The 19056-nt window shown below is 36.6% G+C and overlaps 1 protein-coding gene across 1 annotated transcript in view; it reads left to right on the top strand.

Annotated features, from left to right (window-relative positions):
- The window catches only part of LOC107563767 (myosin-9), a 48042-nt gene extending 29859 nt beyond the window's left edge, over positions 1–18183 (top strand). Inside the window, 17 exon segments of the mRNA XM_016248708.1 lie at positions 454–625; positions 708–920; positions 2056–2200; positions 2287–2493; positions 4114–4218; positions 4290–4442; positions 5566–5814; positions 7544–7756; positions 7840–8052; positions 9270–9431; positions 9578–9706; positions 9796–9884; positions 11506–11629; positions 11715–11923; positions 14024–14132; positions 14219–14391; positions 16810–18183. Coding sequence (XP_016104194.1) covers positions 454–625; positions 708–920; positions 2056–2200; positions 2287–2493; positions 4114–4218; positions 4290–4442; positions 5566–5814; positions 7544–7756; positions 7840–8052; positions 9270–9431; positions 9578–9706; positions 9796–9884; positions 11506–11629; positions 11715–11923; positions 14024–14132; positions 14219–14391; positions 16810–16918 — 2774 coding nt within the window. The 3' untranslated portion in view covers positions 16919–18183.
- The last annotated feature ends 873 nt before the right edge of the window (positions 18184–19056 follow it).

The following is a 19056-nucleotide window of genomic DNA, read 5'->3' as shown; positions in this document are numbered from 1 at the left end:
AAAATATCTCAAATAAATAATACCAAAATATATATATATATATATATATATATATATATATATATATATATATATTCATATTATACATCATACATTATTCATATGACATATAGCATATTATAGATGATAAAAAAATACATAGTTCATATGAAATGTGGCATAATTTATCACAAATATATTCTGCTACATTTTGCATACATTTATGTACATCTGTGTAAACATTACTTTAACATTTTGTTACTGACGCCAAAAATAATAACGAACTGAATGTCTAAATGATTTTTTTAAATACAATTTACGAACATAATTTATCACAATATTTAACACGGAGAGTATGATGGTTTCCTATTTTGACCTTATTAACTTGTGTAAAGCTTAAAATGTAGGAAGTCTTAAATAAATAGTAACATAACATAAATAAATAATAATAAAAATAATTTTCCCTTCTTCCAGACCGTCTGCGTCGCGAGGAGAAGCAGCGACAGGAGCTGGAGAAAAACCGCAGGAAGCTGGAGGGCGACTCTACAGAGCTGCACGATCAGATCGCAGAGCTGCAGGCTCAGATCGCTGAACTGCGCGCGCAACTCGCCAAGAAGGAGGAGGAGCTTCAAGAGGCGCTGTCCAGGTGAGACGCACACCGCACAATCACAATCCGCTGATCCGTCTGAATGAAGGATTCCAGCTCATGAGTGACGGTGTTTCATCAGGATCGAGGAGGAAGCGGCTCAGAAGAATCTGGCGCAGAAGAAGATCCGTGAGCTGGAGGCTCAGCTGAGTGAACTTCAGGAGGATCTGGAGCTGGAGCGAGTGGCTCGAACCAAAGCTGAGAAACACCGCCGAGACCTGGGAGAAGAGCTGGAGGCGCTGAAGACTGAGCTGGAGGACACGCTTGACTCCACCGCCGCGCAGCAGGAGCTCAGGTGTGTCGCTTATAACGCACGTTTGCCGTCAGATTTATTTCATTTTCACGTCTGCATAATTTCCAACATTTTTATGGCCTGACGTTTTCAACGTTTCACAGGTTTGTAATGAGAAGTTCTTATAAAGCTGAAATATAAAGGTCTCCCTGCAGTCAAAATAAAAAGTGTTAGTGTTTCTTACAATTAAAGACTAGAATAATAACAACATTAATATTATTGTTTTTCATTTTATTAGATATTTATTTTCTTCAAAAGTACAATTGCATTACATTTCCTCATTTCCATGTTAAAAATATAATAGTACATTTTTATTTATTTTAATATGTTATTTTTGTCTTTGTTTTATTTTATTCGATATTCTTTTTTTATTTAACGGTACAATTGCATTGCAGTTTTTCTTTTATAGTTAAAATAATAATACTATTAAAATAATCATTTTATTATTGTTGTTATTTCTTTTATTTTGTTAGATATTCATTTGTATTTAACAGTAAAAATGCATTACAATTCTTTATTTTTTGATTAATGTTAAAATAATAATAATAATATAAAAATAATTGCATGTCAGTATTATATTTTATTATTATTTTTAGTATATTCGATATTCATTTTCTATTTAACAGTACAATTGCATTACAATTTTTCAATTTTGTAATTAGTAAAAATAATAATAAAAAAAATATGAAAATATTTAATTTTAGCATTATTACATTTTATTATTATAGTTTATTAAATATTCACTTTTTATTTACCAGAACAATTGCATTACAATTCTTAATTTTTATCATTAGTTACAATAAAATAATAATAAAAATATTAATAATATAATTTATTTACAAGATATTCATTTTTTTTATTTAACAGTGCTATTGCATTACAGTTAATACTTTTATAATTACTGTTAAAATGATGTGTACCAGACATGTAACGTCTATATTAAAGTCCAGGTTCAAAGTCTTTTTTTATTTTTATTTAAAATGTTTAGTTGGTTCTTTTAAAGATTAAACGCAACTAAAAGCAACTATTTATATTGGCATCAGAGTTTGTTTTCTGTCTGGATGTTTCAAAAGCAGCAATTTGAGATGTTTCTCATGCAAAGCCATTGGCTAAATATTTCACCTGGTGTTTGCTGCAGGACGAAGCGTGAGACTGAAGTGACTCAGCTGAAGAGGACTCTAGAGGAAGAGGCTAAAGTTCATGAGCAGGTGGTGGCCGAGATGAGACATAAACATGGTCAGGCCTTTGACGAGCTCAACGAGCAGCTGGAGCAGGTCAAACGGGTACGAGATGCTCTCCTTCACTCTGAAAACAGCATCAGACTTGTGATTAGCAGCTTCACTCTGAGTCTCTGCGTCTCTGTTTGTAGAATAAGGTGTCGATGGAGAAGACCAAACAGTCTCTGGAGTCGGAGAGGAACGAGCTGCAGATCGAGCTGCAGACGCTCATGCAGGGCAAAGGAGAGTCAGAGCACCGCAGGAAGAAAGCTGAGACGCTGCTGCAGGAGCTGCAGGTCAAACATGCCGAGAGCGAACGCCAGCGCACCGAATTTGCAGAGAAAGCCGCTAAGATGCAGGTGAGAGAATCAACTGATAGATAGATGCTATTGTACTGATACGCCCTAGCAACCACACAGCAACACCTTATCAACTGCTTAGCAACCACATAGCAATGCCCTAAAAACTGCCTAGTAACCCCATAGTAACACCCTAGCAACTGCATAGCAACATCGTTGATATCTCTGAAAACACCTTAGCAGCCTCATAACAACCCCCAAGCAACCACCTAGCAACACCCTTGTAATCACTCAGAAGACCCGAGCAACTGCCAAGCAACCACATAGCAACATCCTTGCAAATTCCTAACAACTAAATAGCAGTGCCCTAACAACTCTCATGTAAACACTCCAAACACCCTAGCAACTGCCAAGTAACCACATAATGACATGCCAGCAGCCACCTAGCAACACCCCTATAATCACTGCGAACACTCTAGCGACCACATAGCAACGCACTAGCACACCCTAGCTATTGCCTAGTAACCACATATCAATGCCAGAACAACCACCCAGAAACACCCTCATTATCACTCAGAACAGCCAATAAACTGTATAGTAACCACCTAGCAACTGACTAGTAACCACATAGCAATGCCCTAGTAACACCCTCGTAATCACTCAGAACTTCCAGCAACTTCCTAGTAACCACATGACAACACCCAAGCAACCACCTAGAAACACCCTCATAATCACTCAGAACAGCCCAGATACTGCCTAGTAACCACGTAGTAACACCTTAACAACTGCCTAGCAACACCGTTATAATCACCTTAAACGCCCTGGCAACCGCATAGCCAACACCCTTATAATCACTGAGAACACCCTAGCAACTGCATAGCAACACCCTTATAATCACTGAGAACACCCTAGCAACTGCATAGCAACACCCTTATAATCACTGAGAACACCCTAGCAGCCACACAGCAATGGCCTGGCAACCACTTAGAACATCCTAGCAACTGCCTAGCAGCCACATAACAACACCCAAGCAACCACCTAGAAACACACTCATAATCACTCAGAACAGCCTAGATACCGCCTAGTAACCTACCACATAGTAACACCTTAACAACTGCCTAGCAACACCGTTATAATCACCTAGCAACCGCATAGCAAAAGCTTTAGCAACTACTAAGAACACTCTAGCAACTGCCTAGCAACAACATAGTAAAAACCTAGCAACCATCTAGCAACACCCTTATAATCACTGAGAACACCCTAGCAGCTACATAGCAACACCCTAGCAACTGCCTAGTAACCACATAGTAGGGCCCTAGCAACACCTTTATAATATACCGCCTAGTAACCTACCACATAGTAACACCTTAACAACTGCCTAGCAACACCGTTATAATCACCTAGCAACCGCATAGCAAAAGCTTTAGCAACTACTAAGAACACTCTAGCAACTGCCTAGCAACAACATAGTAAAAACCTAGCAACCATCTAGCAACACCCTTATAATCACTGACAACACCCTTATAATCACTGAGAACACCCTAGCAGCTACATAGCAACACCCTAGCAACTGCCTAGTAACCACATAGTAGGGCCCTAGCAACACCTTTATAATCACTGAGTGTTTGAGTGATGGTTGAGGGTTGGCATTAGCGTGATGGCAGTTCTGTCTCTCCTCAGACTGAGCTGGATAACGTCAACACTCTGCTGAGCGACGCTGAAGGGAAGTCCATCAAAGCGACGAAGGACTGCTCATCCGTGGAGTCGCAGCTGCAGGACGTGCAGGTACGTATAGCGGGATTATGGGATGTCTGCGCACCTCGCTCGCTCTCTGAACGCTGGCCATCTCCTCACAGGAAGTGCTGCAGGAGGAGACACGGCAGAAACTAGCGCTGAATACGCGTCTGCGGCAGCTGGAGGACGAGCAGAGCAGCCTGAAGGAGCAGCTGGAGGAGGAGGAGGAGGCCAAGAGGAACCTGGAGAAACAGATGAGCACCATGCAGGCGCAGGTACGGAAGATCACGGAGAAAAATTTACAAAAACTCTACAATACTTAATCGAAACATTGTGCGGTGAATAAGAGATGTACCGATGTTCGATTTGTTGTTCATTCGTCGTTTCGGTGAATTTGTTTAGTGAACTTGTTTACAAAATGATTAATTCGCGAATCTTTAGTAAGTACAAATGACAAGATGGGAAATACACCAAGAAAGAGTCAAAACCCTGAAACTAGCAGCATTTATTCAGTAGATTTATTTGTTTATTTATTTTATGAAAATTGGGAATTCACAAAAACAAACGGGGGAAAAAAAGGCTAAATTTTTCAATATTTTTTATTATTGAATTTAAACTTAGAGCTAATTGCCAATAATTGCCATTTATATTATTATTGTAAGAATTTTTTTAACTGTTCTATATTATAATTTCTAATAATAATTAATAAAGATAATTTTATTGTTGTTATTTTTGTTTCTTATGCGACTTAATTTATTTTATAGTTTAATTTCTACTATGAGTTTGTTGCATTAGATAATTGTTCTATTAAATAGCTAATTGCTGTATTTTTTTATATTGTTGTAAGAAAAATATTGTTTAATTATTTTATATAATTTTCTTCTTTTATTGCTATTAATTTAATTAATTTTCTTATTGCTTGGTTTCTTGTGTTACTTATTTCTTATAGTTACTTGTTAATTTCTTTATTTTTATATTTATTTTAATTTCTACAGTTTTTTTTTGTTGAGTTTATAATAATTCAGTCATAAATATTTATGAATTATGTTGAATAATTTGGCATACTGCATACTGTTAAGTATAAAGTGCAGGCTATTATTTATTATTTTAATTTGAATAGGATCCAGTGCGTAATGCTGAAGATTTCAAGCAGTACTATGCCAAATCATATTGCATGTTTAGTGAGTGGCATCCAGTTATCATTTCAGAAAAAAGCCATTTAAGACAAAGCAGTGTTTTAATGCAGCTTTGTGTAAAAATACCTCAGTTCAGCCAAATGAGTTCAATAAATAGGCTTAATTTGCGTTTAAATCCAAATTAAGTGTAAACGCTGCGCACACTGAAAATGAAACGAGTAGCTCTTCTGTGTGTGATAAACGTCTGTTTGTTCTGCTGCAGCTGGCTGACATGAAGAAGAAGATTGAGCAGGAGGCCAGTTTTCTGGAGAACACTGAGGAGACGAAGAAGCGCGTCCAGCGCGACCTGGAGGCCGTGACGCAGCGTATGGATGAGAGGAACACCGCCTACGACAAGCTGGACAAGACCAAGACGCGCCTGCAGCAGGAGCTGGACGATATGCTGGTGGACCAGGACCATCTGAGACAGATCGTCTCCAACCTGGAGAAGAAGCAGAAGAAGTTCGACCAGGTGAGAGCTGAAGCCCTGCGATCGGGATGGGTTTGATTATTAGAGCAGTGACTGAAAGTAATTAAAAAAAAAAGGCCAAACAGTCGTCAAAATAAGCTAAAACAGCTACATTTTCTCATTTCTAATTCATTTTTTGGACCTGGATAATATAATGAAGCCTCATAGTGTGATTTCTAGACACGGAGAGCTTTAGTTCTACAATATTTTGGGTAGAAATTGTTTTTTAAAAAAAAGTTAAAATGTCTAATAATATAGTTTTTTTTTTTTTTTTTTTTTTTTGGAATGTATGTTTTTGTAGTTATGCTGAGCTTTTAAAAAAAAATGTGGTTTTAGTTTTTCATTTAAAACATTGCATTTCTATTTATTTTATTTTGTCATTTTAGTTTTAGTGATGGCATTTTAAACACATTTGATCAGGTGTTGTGACAAACTATTTGAATAGTATTTGAATATAATAGTTTTTCTTGTTTTGTGAGCTTTTTAAAAGTTGGTGTTTTTGGATTTAAAAACATTTGTTTATTTGTTTGTCATTTTAGTTTTAAGGATGTCATTTATATATTTTATTAGGCATTTATCAGGTTTTAGGAGTAATTATATATATATATATATATATATATTTAAAAATTAAATCTTAAAATGATGTGGACATTAAGCTTTTTAATTTAAATAATTTTATTGTCTTTTTATTTTGTTCATTTATTTTTAAATTTGAGCAATTTCAATTATATTTGATCAGGTTTTGTGAGTAAAATCTATTTTGTAAAAATCCATTAAAAAAACTTTATATACATTTTTAGAATTACACATTTTAAAAATGTTTAAAACTCTGTTTTTTGTTGTTTATAATTTAAAATGTTTTTGTTGTTCATCATTTAAAATACTTCTATTCTTATATTAATATATTACATTTACATTTAGTCATTTAGCAGACGCTTTTATCCAAAGCGACTTACAAAGGAGGACAACAGAAGCAGTGAAAACCAACAAAAGAGCAATAAAATGTTATGACAAAACTCGGTTAGCCTAACGCAGTACACTTAGCAATTTAAAAAAATTAATTAAAAAAAATATATATATATAGTAGATAGAATAGAAAAAGAATATAGAAGGCTACTGTTAGAGTTTTTTTTTTTTTTAAGAAAAACAAGCAGTTAGAAAACTAATAGAGAGTGCAAGTGTTAGGGTCAAGTCAATAAATAAATAAAATAGAATTAGAATAGAGTGCTAGAGTTAGAGGGTCAAATAAGGATGGAAGAGATGTGTTTTTAGTCGTTTCTTGAAGATGGTTAAGGACTCAGCTGCTCGGATTGATTTGGGCAGGTCATTCCACCAGGAGGGAACAGTTAGTGAAAAAGTCTGTGAAAGTCATTTTGTGCCTCTTTTAGATGGCACAATAATACGCCGTTCACTAGCAGAACGCAAGCTTCTAGAGGGCACATAACTCTGAAGTAATGAATTTATGTAAAGGGGTGCAGAGCCAGTGGTGGTTTTGTAGGCAAACATTAATGCCTTGAATTTTATGCGAGCAGCTACTGGTAGCCAGTGCAAAACAATAATAATATTTAATATGTAAGTATATTTAGTTTTAGAAATTAATTTTGTGGTTTACATAAACCACGACAAATAAATCATCTGTAGCTACTGTAAGCAGTTTTGCACATTTCTGCACACAACCGTCAGTCTGACTAATATCTGAATATAGGTATAACGTTTTGCTGCTGTTTTTCAGATGCTGGCTGAGGAGAAGTCCGTCTCTGGCCGTTACGCCGAGGAGCGCGACCGCGCAGAGGCCGAGGCCCGTGAGAAAGAGACACGTGTGTTAGCGCTGGCCCGCGAGCTGGAGACCCTCAGCGACGTGAAGGACGAGCTGGACCGGACCAACAAACTGCTGCGCGCCGAGATGGAGGACCTGGTGTCCTCTAAAGACGACGTGGGCAAGAGCGTAAGAGGCTTTCCTGTCGTCAGAGATCCTCAGATCATCGGTCGGTCGGTGGAGACCTGACGGTGTTTCTGGTTCTCTCTCAGGTTCACGATCTGGAGAAGTCGAAGCGCTCGATGGAGCAGCAGCTGGAGGAGATGAAGACGCAGCTGGAGGAGCTGGAGGACGAGCTGCAGGCCACTGAAGACGCCAAACTGCGGCTGGAGGTCAACATGCAGGCCATGAAAGCGCAGTACGAGAGAGACCTGCAGGGACGAGACGAGCTGGGAGAGGAGAAGAAGAGACAGCTGCTCAAACAGGTGCCAACTCGCCACATGACCAGGGTTGCCAGGTTTTCACAACAAAACCCACCCAGTTGCTTCTCAAAACTAGCCCAATCATGTTTCGAGGGGGGTCCCCCCGTTAAAAATGGCATTCCAGGGTGTAAAATATGTTGGTTTTTTTTGTCAGGTTTCCCCTGGTAAATTCGCATTAAAGGGGCTAAATATGAGGTTATTGGGGTCGCTTCAACCCGCTGACATCAAAAACAACCCACGGCAACAGTGTTAAAGTAGCCTAATTCACTGCGCATGACATGATGCAGCCAAATGCGTTTCATAATTGGTTAATATTATTTCCTCAATTAATAGAATTAAATAAAATACATATAAATATATATAGCAAGCTTTTATATCTAATAAGATTTTAGGTCTAATTAATTGAGGAAATAACTAACTAATCAATAATAATATGAAAACAATTCTATTTGTTTTTTTAAAAATTGACATTTTCAGTATACATTCTAAGTTTTTGCTTATTTTTTTTTACTTAAAAAATATTTTATATTTTTAGATATATGTATATTTATGTATATATGTGAATATATACATATACACACAAATACATAATATATATGTATATATATATATATATATATATATATACATACACAATTAATCAAGGAAATAAACGACCAATTGATCGGTTATCTTAAAGCTATTTTTATTTATTTCATAGTTTTTTTTATTTATTTTAAAGCATTTAAAAAATGTATCAGGTATTGTGTGTATAAAAAAAAAAAAATTTAATCCTTAAATCTTAAAATTGCATGGGCATTTTTTATTTTTATTTTTTTCATTTTAATCCGATATTGTGAGTAAAAACTATTTTAAAAATCCTTAAATTAATATTCATTTTCAAATATACTTTTCTCTAGTTTTACCAAGTTTTTTTAAAATAAATTATTGTGAGTTTTTGCTGTTATTTTGTCTTTAAATAATATTATCCGATCAATCAAAGAAATAAACAACCAAGTAATTATTTTATATATACTGTATGTGTGTGTATATGTGTGTGTGTATATATATATATAATTTTTAGTTTTTTAGTTTTTTGCAAAAACATATACTTTTATTATATTATATCTATTTATTCAATAACCAAGTTTAATAGTTTAATCAGGCTTGATTAATCTGTAATGGAGTTGATTGTTGATTGTGTTCAGTATGGTTTAGTTCTGTCGTGTGTTTGCGGTCAGGTGCGTGAGATGGAGATGGAGCTGGAGGATGAGCGTAAACAGCGCACAGTGGCGATGGCGGCGCGGAAGAAGATGGAGCTGGACCTGAAGGAGCTGGAGGCCGCCATCGACCAGGCCAACAAGAACCGCGACGAGGCGCTCAAACAGCTCAAGAAAGCACAGGTTCGTCTCTTACACCGCAAGCTTGTTGAACGAGGTGAACGTATTTTCTGCAGTAATGGATGTTATGTTAAAGCATCACTTAAAACAAGCTTTACAAAGCGTCTCCTGTTAGCAGCATAACGATCACAGCCGCGTTTGTGTTTCAGGCTCAGATGAAGGACCTGCTGCGGGAGCTGGAGGACACGCGTCTGTCCCGCGAGGAGATCCTGGCTCAGAGCAAAGAGAACGAGAAGAAGGTGAAGAGCATGGAGGCCGAGATGATCCAGCTGCAGGAGGTCAGTGTGTGTGTGTCTGTCCTCACAGTCCTGAATCTGCTGTGGTTCACATGAGCGTCTGACCCGAGTCTGAATGCGTCTGAATGCAGGAACTGGCGGCCGCAGAGCGAGCGAAGAGACAAGCACAGCAGGAGAGAGACGAGCTGCAGGACGAGATCAACAACCAGGTCGCGAAGGGGTGAGGAAACATCACTTCATTCACAGATCTCTAGGTTAATGGAAGAAATGAACAATACTATTAAAATACTGCAAAAAAATCTTCTATTGTTATAACTACTTTTATGGAAATTTTTATCCAACCAAAAACATTTTGGTTTTAAGTATGTATAAGTATTAGGTGAATTTGTTCTGACACAGTTTAACTCTGAGTTCTTGTCATATTTTATTACCATTTTCTAAACTATAGAGAATAAACTGTGATAATGTGAGAAATGTTAAAGGTTTCTGAATAAATTCTGGCTTGACTGTATCTATTTGATAAATGAAGTTAAGCAACTAACATTATACATACTCTTTTGGTTTCTGTACCCAATATTTAAAAAATTTACAAATGCAATGAAAATATTGGTATCGGTATCGGCAAGTACCAAAAATAAAAGTATCGGTATCGGGCGAGTACTGGAAAAAGTGGTATCGGTGCATCCCTAATAAGTGTATATACTGTATATTTATATATACGTTATAAGTGTGTGTGTGTGTGTGTGTGTGTATATATATAAAAATAAGTATATATATAAATGTAATTCAGAAATTCCTGGGAAAGAAAAATCAAATAAAGAAAATAGTTTTCCAGTTTTCTGAAGGTTATTGCTTTTTCTATATGATTTCTCTGAAAGGTATATAAATTATAATAAAATGGATTTGTAAAAGATTAAAATGCTATTGTAATTTATTATTTTCCTTGCTATTTTATTTTATGAACCATTTAAATCTAAGAGAAAGGTACTAGAACTACTGAAAATGATAGAACTACTGGAAAATAATAATAATAATTTTCTTCGAGTATTTTTAGAAGATTATTGATTTTTCTTTATGATTTCCCTATCGGGTATAGAAATTATGAAATATAAATTATAAAAATGAAATATAAATTATAATGAAACTGAATTATAAATACATTAAAAACACTTTTTGTTGTTTGTTATTATTTTGTTATTCACATTCAATTTGAATATTTTATTAAACGTTTTTAATCCAAACAATAAACTAAAAATACTACAAAGAAATCTTCCATTGTTATGAGAAATATAAATTTTTTTATATTAAATTTTTCTAACTGATATGTAAATTAGAATGAGATGCGTTTATGGAGAAAAAAAAACTAATTGAAAACCTTTTATTTGCCCTTCTATTTTATTCATTTATGGATTTGTGGTTTTATTATTATTATTATTATTATTTTGTTTGTTTGTTTTTTTAGGAAATATGATTCACAACTGCTTGAAGAATTAAATATTCTTACAGTGTTTTGAAAAATTGATTCTTTTTAGTTAATTTTTGATTGTAACAATTCTAAAATAATAAAATGAATGCATAAAATAAATGTATTAAAAATAAATTAAACACTTTAAATAGTTTTCACAAATGTTAAATATTATGTTATATCTGATCTTGTATTAAAAGTTTTAACAACAAAAAATAATTAAGAAATAAAACACATTTAATTAAAAATAAATAAATACATGAGGCACAATTTTGCATAAACGCAACTAAAAAACAGCAGTTAAAATAGACAAGATTTCTACTGGCTGATATAATCTGGTATAATGGCCCATAATCCATTGCATTTGTGTGCTCAGCGCTCTGGGCTCAGAGGAGAGGAGGCGTCTGGAGGCACGGATCGCTAAGCTGGAGGAGGAGCTAGAGGAGGAGCAGAACAACACGGAGCTGGTGAACGACCGGCTCAAGAGAGCCCTGCTGCAGGTGCGTCATGCTCAGACCGTCCCGCCGCTGGCGTCTGACGCCCACAGCACGCTCACCGCTGTCTCTCTGTCCGGTTTCTCCACAGACAGACCAGATAAACGTGGAGCTGACGGCGGAGCGCAGCACCTCCCAGCGGCTGGAGGGAGCGCGCTCGCAGATGGAGCGCCAGAACAAGGAGCTGAAGCTCAAACTCACCGAGCTGGAGGGAACCGTCAAGAGCAAATACAAGGCCAGCATCGCCGCCCTGGAGGCCAAGATCATCCAGCTGGAGGAGCAGCTTGACGTCGAGACCAAGTACTGCAACACACAAGCACACAGACATAGAGGCTTATATAGATATGTTTAGACGGTTTACCGTGCATTTTGTTATTCGAAAATATACAAATAAATAATAAATAACTCAAATGAAATGTACTTTTAAGTCAAATAAAGTTCAAATAAAATTTAAGAAATAAAACACATTTAATTAAAAATAAATAAATACATGAGGCACAATTTTGCATAAACGCAACTAAAAAACAGCAGTTAAAATAGACAAGATTTCTACTGGCTGATATAATCTGGTATAATGGCCCATAATCCATTGCATTTGTGTGCTCAGCGCTCTGGGCTCAGAGGAGAGGAGGCGTCTGGAGGCACGGATCGCTAAGCTGGAGGAGGAGCTAGAGGAGGAGCAGAACAACACGGAGCTGGTGAACGACCGGCTCAAGAGAGCCCTGCTGCAGGTGCGTCATGCTCAGACCGTCCCGCCGCTGGCGTCTGACGCCCACAGCACGCTCACCGCTGTCTCTCTGTCCGGTTTCTCCACAGACAGACCAGATAAACGTGGAGCTGACGGCGGAGCGCAGCACCTCCCAGCGGCTGGAGGGAGCGCGCTCGCAGATGGAGCGCCAGAACAAGGAGCTGAAGCTCAAACTCACCGAGCTGGAGGGAACCGTCAAGAGCAAATACAAGGCCAGCATCGCCGCCCTGGAGGCCAAGATCATCCAGCTGGAGGAGCAGCTTGACGTCGAGACCAAGTACTGCAACACACAAGCACACAGACATAGAGGCTTATATAGATATGTTTAGACGGTTTACCGTGCATTTTGTTATTCGAAAATATACAAATAAATAATGAAATAACTCAAATGAAATGTACTTTTAAGTCAAATAAAGTTCAAATACAAAATGTATATAATTAATAGTTCATCTGTTTTTTTATTCTATTTATCACAATACAGATACAAATCAGGCTCAACAAAAAATACATACATTTCCTTTTTTGACATTGAAAAATAGTCATGTTTGGACATTTATAGACTACTTAATATAAAATGTGTTATTTGTTATTCAGAAAATATACAAATAAATATTACATTTACTTAAATTTCAGATTAAAGGCACATAACATACATTTTGGTCTGACAATAAAAATCTATAATATTAATAAATCATGCTGTTGTTTACTTTTAAGTCAACAAATATAAGTTGTATACAATTAATGTTTAATCTGTTTTTTTATTAATCAAGATACAGATACAAATCAGCAACAACAAACACAAATACATACACAAATATTTACATAGAAATTTAGACATTTTAATTAACAATTAATCTATTTTTTTTTATTAATCACAATACAGATACACAAATACATACATGCGCATTTATCTACAGTGAAACACATTTAGACATTTTAGACTATTTACCATACAAGATATGTATTTTGTTATTTTAAATAAATAAATAAATGTATACATTGACTAATTGTATTTTAACTAAATGAAAATGTACTTAATGGAATTTCAGATTACAGGCACATCATTAACCTACTAACTTATGAAATTAATAATTCAGCTATTTTTATTAATCACAATAGAGACAAATACATTTATTTACGTAGAAATGTATACAAATATTTCGATATTTTAGACCATTTACACTACAAGATAGGTATTTTATTATTTGTAAAATATACAAATATATAAAAATCAAATTAATAAACTAAATTTTAAAATAACTCAATAACTGAAATTTACATTGACAATTAAAATACAAACTTTTTTTTTATCAGTTACCTACTAACTTGTACATTTAGGTCTAAAAATTTAAATATAGTATACAATTAATCTGGTTTTTATTAATACATAGACAGAAATGTGCGGTTTTAGACTACTTACCATACAAGATATGTTTTACAATTCAGAAAATGTACAATAAATGTAAGTACATCAGAAAATAACTCGATAAAAAAAGTGGAAATATAATTAAATTAGAAAATAACAAATTTACTACAATTTTCAGATTAATCGCCCATCAACGTTTAGGTCTACAAATAAGAATGTACACAATAATTCATCTATTTATAACAGTAGGGAAATGCTCAAAGTAATGAATGATGTTTGTGTTCAGAGAGCGACAGCAGGCCTCAAAACTGGTGCGTCGTACGGAGAAGAAGCTGAAGGAGGTGATTCTGCAGGTGGACGACGAGAGACGCAACACGGAGCAGTTTAAAGATCAGGTGATGCTCGCTACAAACCCTGTGTCAGTCACACCGCTCGAGGTTAAAGTTTAGCGCTGTTAACGCTTGTTTGTGATCGGCTGCAGTCTGATAAGCTGAACAGCCGCATGAAGCAGCTGAAGCGGCAGCTGGAGGAGGCCGAGGAGGAGGCGCAGAGAGCAAATGCCAACCGCAGGAAACTACAGCGGGAGCTGGAGGACGCCTCTGAGTCCGCCGACGCCATGAACCGCGAGGTCAACAGCCTGAAGAGCAAACTCAGGTGCGTCACGCACGCTGCACGATAACAGTTCAACTGATAATCGCAATATTAGAATTGAGATTATTTATTATTTATTTTTACATTTCGTCAGAATTATCCCACATTCACATCAGTGTTATTAAAGTTGATTAAAATAACTAAAACCATTTAAAAAATTTATTTTCATTACTTGGGGAAAAAAAATTCAGCTAGATGCTAAGGTAACATTTCTTATTTTCGTTTAATTTGACTAAGTACTAAAATATCTAAATAGTAAATTGGAATGAATAAAAACTATATAGACATTAAAATGATATACATTTCTCATTTTCATTTAGTTAAACTTTTAAGTACTAAAATAACATTTAAAAAAAATCTTTCATTTTATTTAAAGTATTAAAGGGGTGCTATTATGCTTTTTCAACTTTAGTTAGTCTGTAATGTTGCTGTTTGAGCATAAAACAGATCTGCAAAGTTACAAAGCTCAAAGTCCACTTCAGAAGGAGATATTTTATTTAACAGAAATCACTTTTCAAAAACTACAACGAACGACTCGTTTGGACTACAATGCATATTTTCCTGGATTTGTGATATCACAAATATCGACGAATGGGACGAGACCTGGTTGAGCTGCACTAGAGAAGGCTACGAGTGTTATCACTATATCGGAGACACGCTAGCTTTCCCAAGGCAGACAAACTTAGTTTTTATCGGGTTTAAATCGCGCTCAAATTGATTTGATATTGAGCAATATTTACACTGAAGCTCGCAGGCGGCTATGGCAAGGGGCATGACATTTCCAGACCAGGCACCAAGTTCTGCCAATCACAACACACACTGACCCAGCTAACCAATCACAGCACACACTGGCCCAGCTAACCAATCACGGCCCAGCTCACCAATCACGGCACACACTGGCCCAGCTCACCAATCACGGCACACACTGGCCCAGCTCACCAATCACGGCACACACTGGCCCAGCTCACCAATCACGGCACACACTGGCCCAGCTCACCAATCACGGCACACACTGGCCCAGCTCACCAATCACGGCACACACTGGCCCAGCTCACCAATCACGGCACACACTGGCCCAGCTCACCAATCACGGCACACACTGGCCCAGCTCACCAATCACGGCACACACTGGCCCAGCTCACCAATCACGGCACACACTGGCCCAGCTCACCAATCACGGCACACACTGGCCCAGCTCACCAATCACGGCACACACTGGCCCAGCTCACCAATCACGGCACACACTGGCCCAGCTCACCAATCACGGCACACACTGGCCCAGCTCACCAATCACGGCACACACTGGCCCAGCTCACCAATCACGGCACACACTGGCCCAGCTCACCAATCACGGCACACACTGGCCCAGCTCACCAATCACGGCACACACTGGCCCAGCTCACCAATCACGGCACACACTGGCCCAGCTAACCAATCACAGCACACACTGGCCCAGCTCACCAATCACAGCACATTTGGTATTTCAGAAGGCGGGTCTTCATTTGATACAGGAACTATTCGAGCCGTTCATGCCAGACTGGGGAGAGAGGTGTTGTAATAATGTCAAATATGTGAAAAATAATGTGTTTTCCGACAACATAGTATGAGAGCCTGTTCTAGTACACCCCCAAAACAAAATCAAGACTTTGTAAAAGAGCATAATAGGACCCCTTTAAAATAACTATAACAATAAAAAAAAAAATGTGTTATTTGAAATAAAATAAATGTTAACAAAAATAAAATGCGTTATAGCTAAAATTTAGATCGATGCCAGATCATATTTATTTTTTTTGTTTTGTTTAAGTTGAAGTACTAAAATAAACTAAAACTGAAATAAAAATGATTAAAAATATATAAAAATGCATATTAAAGATTATAGACATTTGAATAATGAATTACATTTTGAAGTTCAATTACTAAAAATGCTACAACTAAAACTGAAATTTATTTTAAGAAATTAATTTAAAAAATATATATATTTTTTAGTTTAATTTGAAGTACTAAACTACAACTAATATAAATAACAAAGACAGCATTTCACTAAAATTAAATTGAAAATGGAAAGATTAAAAATAAGGACTAATTTATAACATATTAAATCATACACACGGTTTATTTTGCCTCGCATAGTTTCTTGATCATATGTATCATGCAAATGCATATATTCTCTACAAAATGAAAACAATACAAACAAGAATTTTTCAAAAGCTAAAATGGTGAAATTCCTAATATTAAGTCCAATGATTACAAATTGTTAATATATTAATTTATTTTTCTATAGTTCTATGCTATTATTCAGTTTTTCTATAATTCTGATTAATCAAGGGAAGCAGAAATCTCAATTAAAGTATGTTGTCTTAATGAGGCTTGCATGTGCTCAAATGCGTGTCTGACATTGAAATGTGCATCTTTTGTGTCCAGACGTGGCGATCTGCCCTTCACCTTGCGCCGCATCGTCAGCCGCTCGGGAATCGAGAGCGACGAAGACCCGGAGGCCAAGACCGAAACCTCCGAACCCAAACCCGAGTGAAAGAAGCCGAACCGCAGCGTTCTGTCACAAACACACACACACACACACACACACACACAAAAGTCTTGGACGACAACGTCCACGGAAACTCAGAGATACTTCGTCGATTTGTTTTTTTGTTCTTATTTTAGTGCCATAGTGTATTCGCACACACACGATGGTTCTCCTGACAATCACACACACGACAGCTTCACTCACACCGAGGACCAAATTTGTGTTTTCATGTTGTTGTCTAGAATAGAAAAAGAACGGAATGATATTTTTGTAAGGACGCATTCCGTCAATTGTAGTCCCGATTCTGGATCTATTTTTCTAACTGAAGTAAAAGGATTAAAAAAATGGTAAAGAAGAGAACTTATTGAAGGGGACCAAAGCAAAATTGCTTTCTGCAAAACTGTATTTTATTCATACTTTTTATAATGGTATAAGGATGAACATAGCGCTCGCTCTCTTGCACCTCTGCTGGTAAATAAAAGATTGTGATGATAATTACAGATACTATCGTACAGTTACGCTTTTGGGCTTTACACATGAATTAAGGCATTTAGTAAATCAAACCAGCACCGAAAATATTAGAGATTTTCACGCCACCGTATATGCACATGAAATGAGGAAAGACCGTTTGTTTTGAGCAATAAAATGGAGGTGTTTATGGCACTGTTGCAGCAGATTGAAGGAATAAGGATTGAGTAGGCAACGCACGAACTCATTTAGACATGGCACTATGCACTATCGCCTTAAATCTACTATTTGGATACGTCCTGTTCCGCTTTTCCTTTCAGTATATGTGTCTTTATTAATGTTCAGGGCATGAATGGTGGAGGGTTGACGGTTTCTCTCACGCACGCACTGTTAACGCTGAGCACGGCTGCGCAGGAGCGGGAAGCGACCGTTTGGCGGGAGTTTTAAAACATGGAACACTTCCATGGCTACCTCTGATCACGTTTATCACTCTGTGACATATTTCTGAAAGAACTAATGAGAATGGGTTTGAACGGGACGTCGGCGATGGCGATCTCCCTCCTCGAAGCTCGTGCTCAGTTTCTGCTTTTTTCGCTCACACTGCTGGGAAGTGAGAGAAATGTACTATTATTGATTATGTATGGATAGATAGAGCATTTCTCTCTCTTATTCTCATCGTCTCCCAATAATGACTTTGTGATGTTGTGTTATGTTCTCTGTCTCTGCAACTTCTTCATTATATCTGGAGAGATTTGTCATAAATCGTTGGTATAATGATGCAATAAAATGGCTTTTTCAAAACACTTTTAGCACGTGTATGATTTTTTTTCTTTCTTTCCTGGTTTTCTAACATTAGTTACAGTTAAAAACAAAAGTAGCAATTTGGCCTGGGCTGAAAATGACCCCACTGCTTTCAACTATTTACCAAAGATTTTAGTCCTATAAAATAATTCGTTTTTTTAACATTAAAGAAGTAAAAGCCATCACCCAATGTTCGATTATAAGAGGAAACTAACTTTAATAACCGTGGTTCCTTAGCATCTCCTTCACCGAACGTCTTTCCCAAATATTTATTGATAATCTTCTGAAAATCCCAATTTTCTCTTTCATTATTTAGTCAGTCAGAAGAAATCCCACGCGTCACTGTGTTCTAGGCCGATTAAAACATTTTTTCAAAATATGTGACTCATTTTTAATGTGGAACATAATGTTAAAAAGTAAGCCGTTTAATTTATTTATATTCACCGTCATTGAGCGATTTTAATAATCACTGATGAAAACGCTTTCTTTTTTGAGTTGTGTGAAAACTTAGGAGACGCGCTCTACATGTAGAGTAGATAGGTTCTACTATGAATATTAATGAAACTGTAGCCTACAATCTGTTTTGGCAGTTACTGAGCTCTACCACGAGAGTGTGCACACTGACCACCTCAGTGCAGAGCAGAAGGGGCCCAAACTGGTTCTGAGCGGATTTATCTGCTTTACACTGGAGCTAATCTATACCCTTTCAATCTGTAAAGAGATTTGTTTTTACTAGTTTATTTTATTAAGTGACAGATGAGTTTTGTTGCATGTCATCATTCTCCATTCTTATTCTCAGAAAATACTTAATGCATTCTAAATAATCTGTCTGACATACAGGTGCATCTCAATAAATTAGAATGTCATGGAAAAGT

Source organism: Sinocyclocheilus grahami, unplaced genomic scaffold (assembly GCF_001515645.1).
Source record: "Sinocyclocheilus grahami isolate Dianchi unplaced genomic scaffold, SAMN03320097.WGS_v1.1 scaffold888.1, whole genome shotgun sequence".
Taxonomy (NCBI): domain Eukaryota; kingdom Metazoa; phylum Chordata; class Actinopteri; order Cypriniformes; family Cyprinidae; genus Sinocyclocheilus; species Sinocyclocheilus grahami.
Note: the sequence above shows the minus strand (reverse complement) of the source record. Positions and strands in the feature narration are given on the sequence as shown.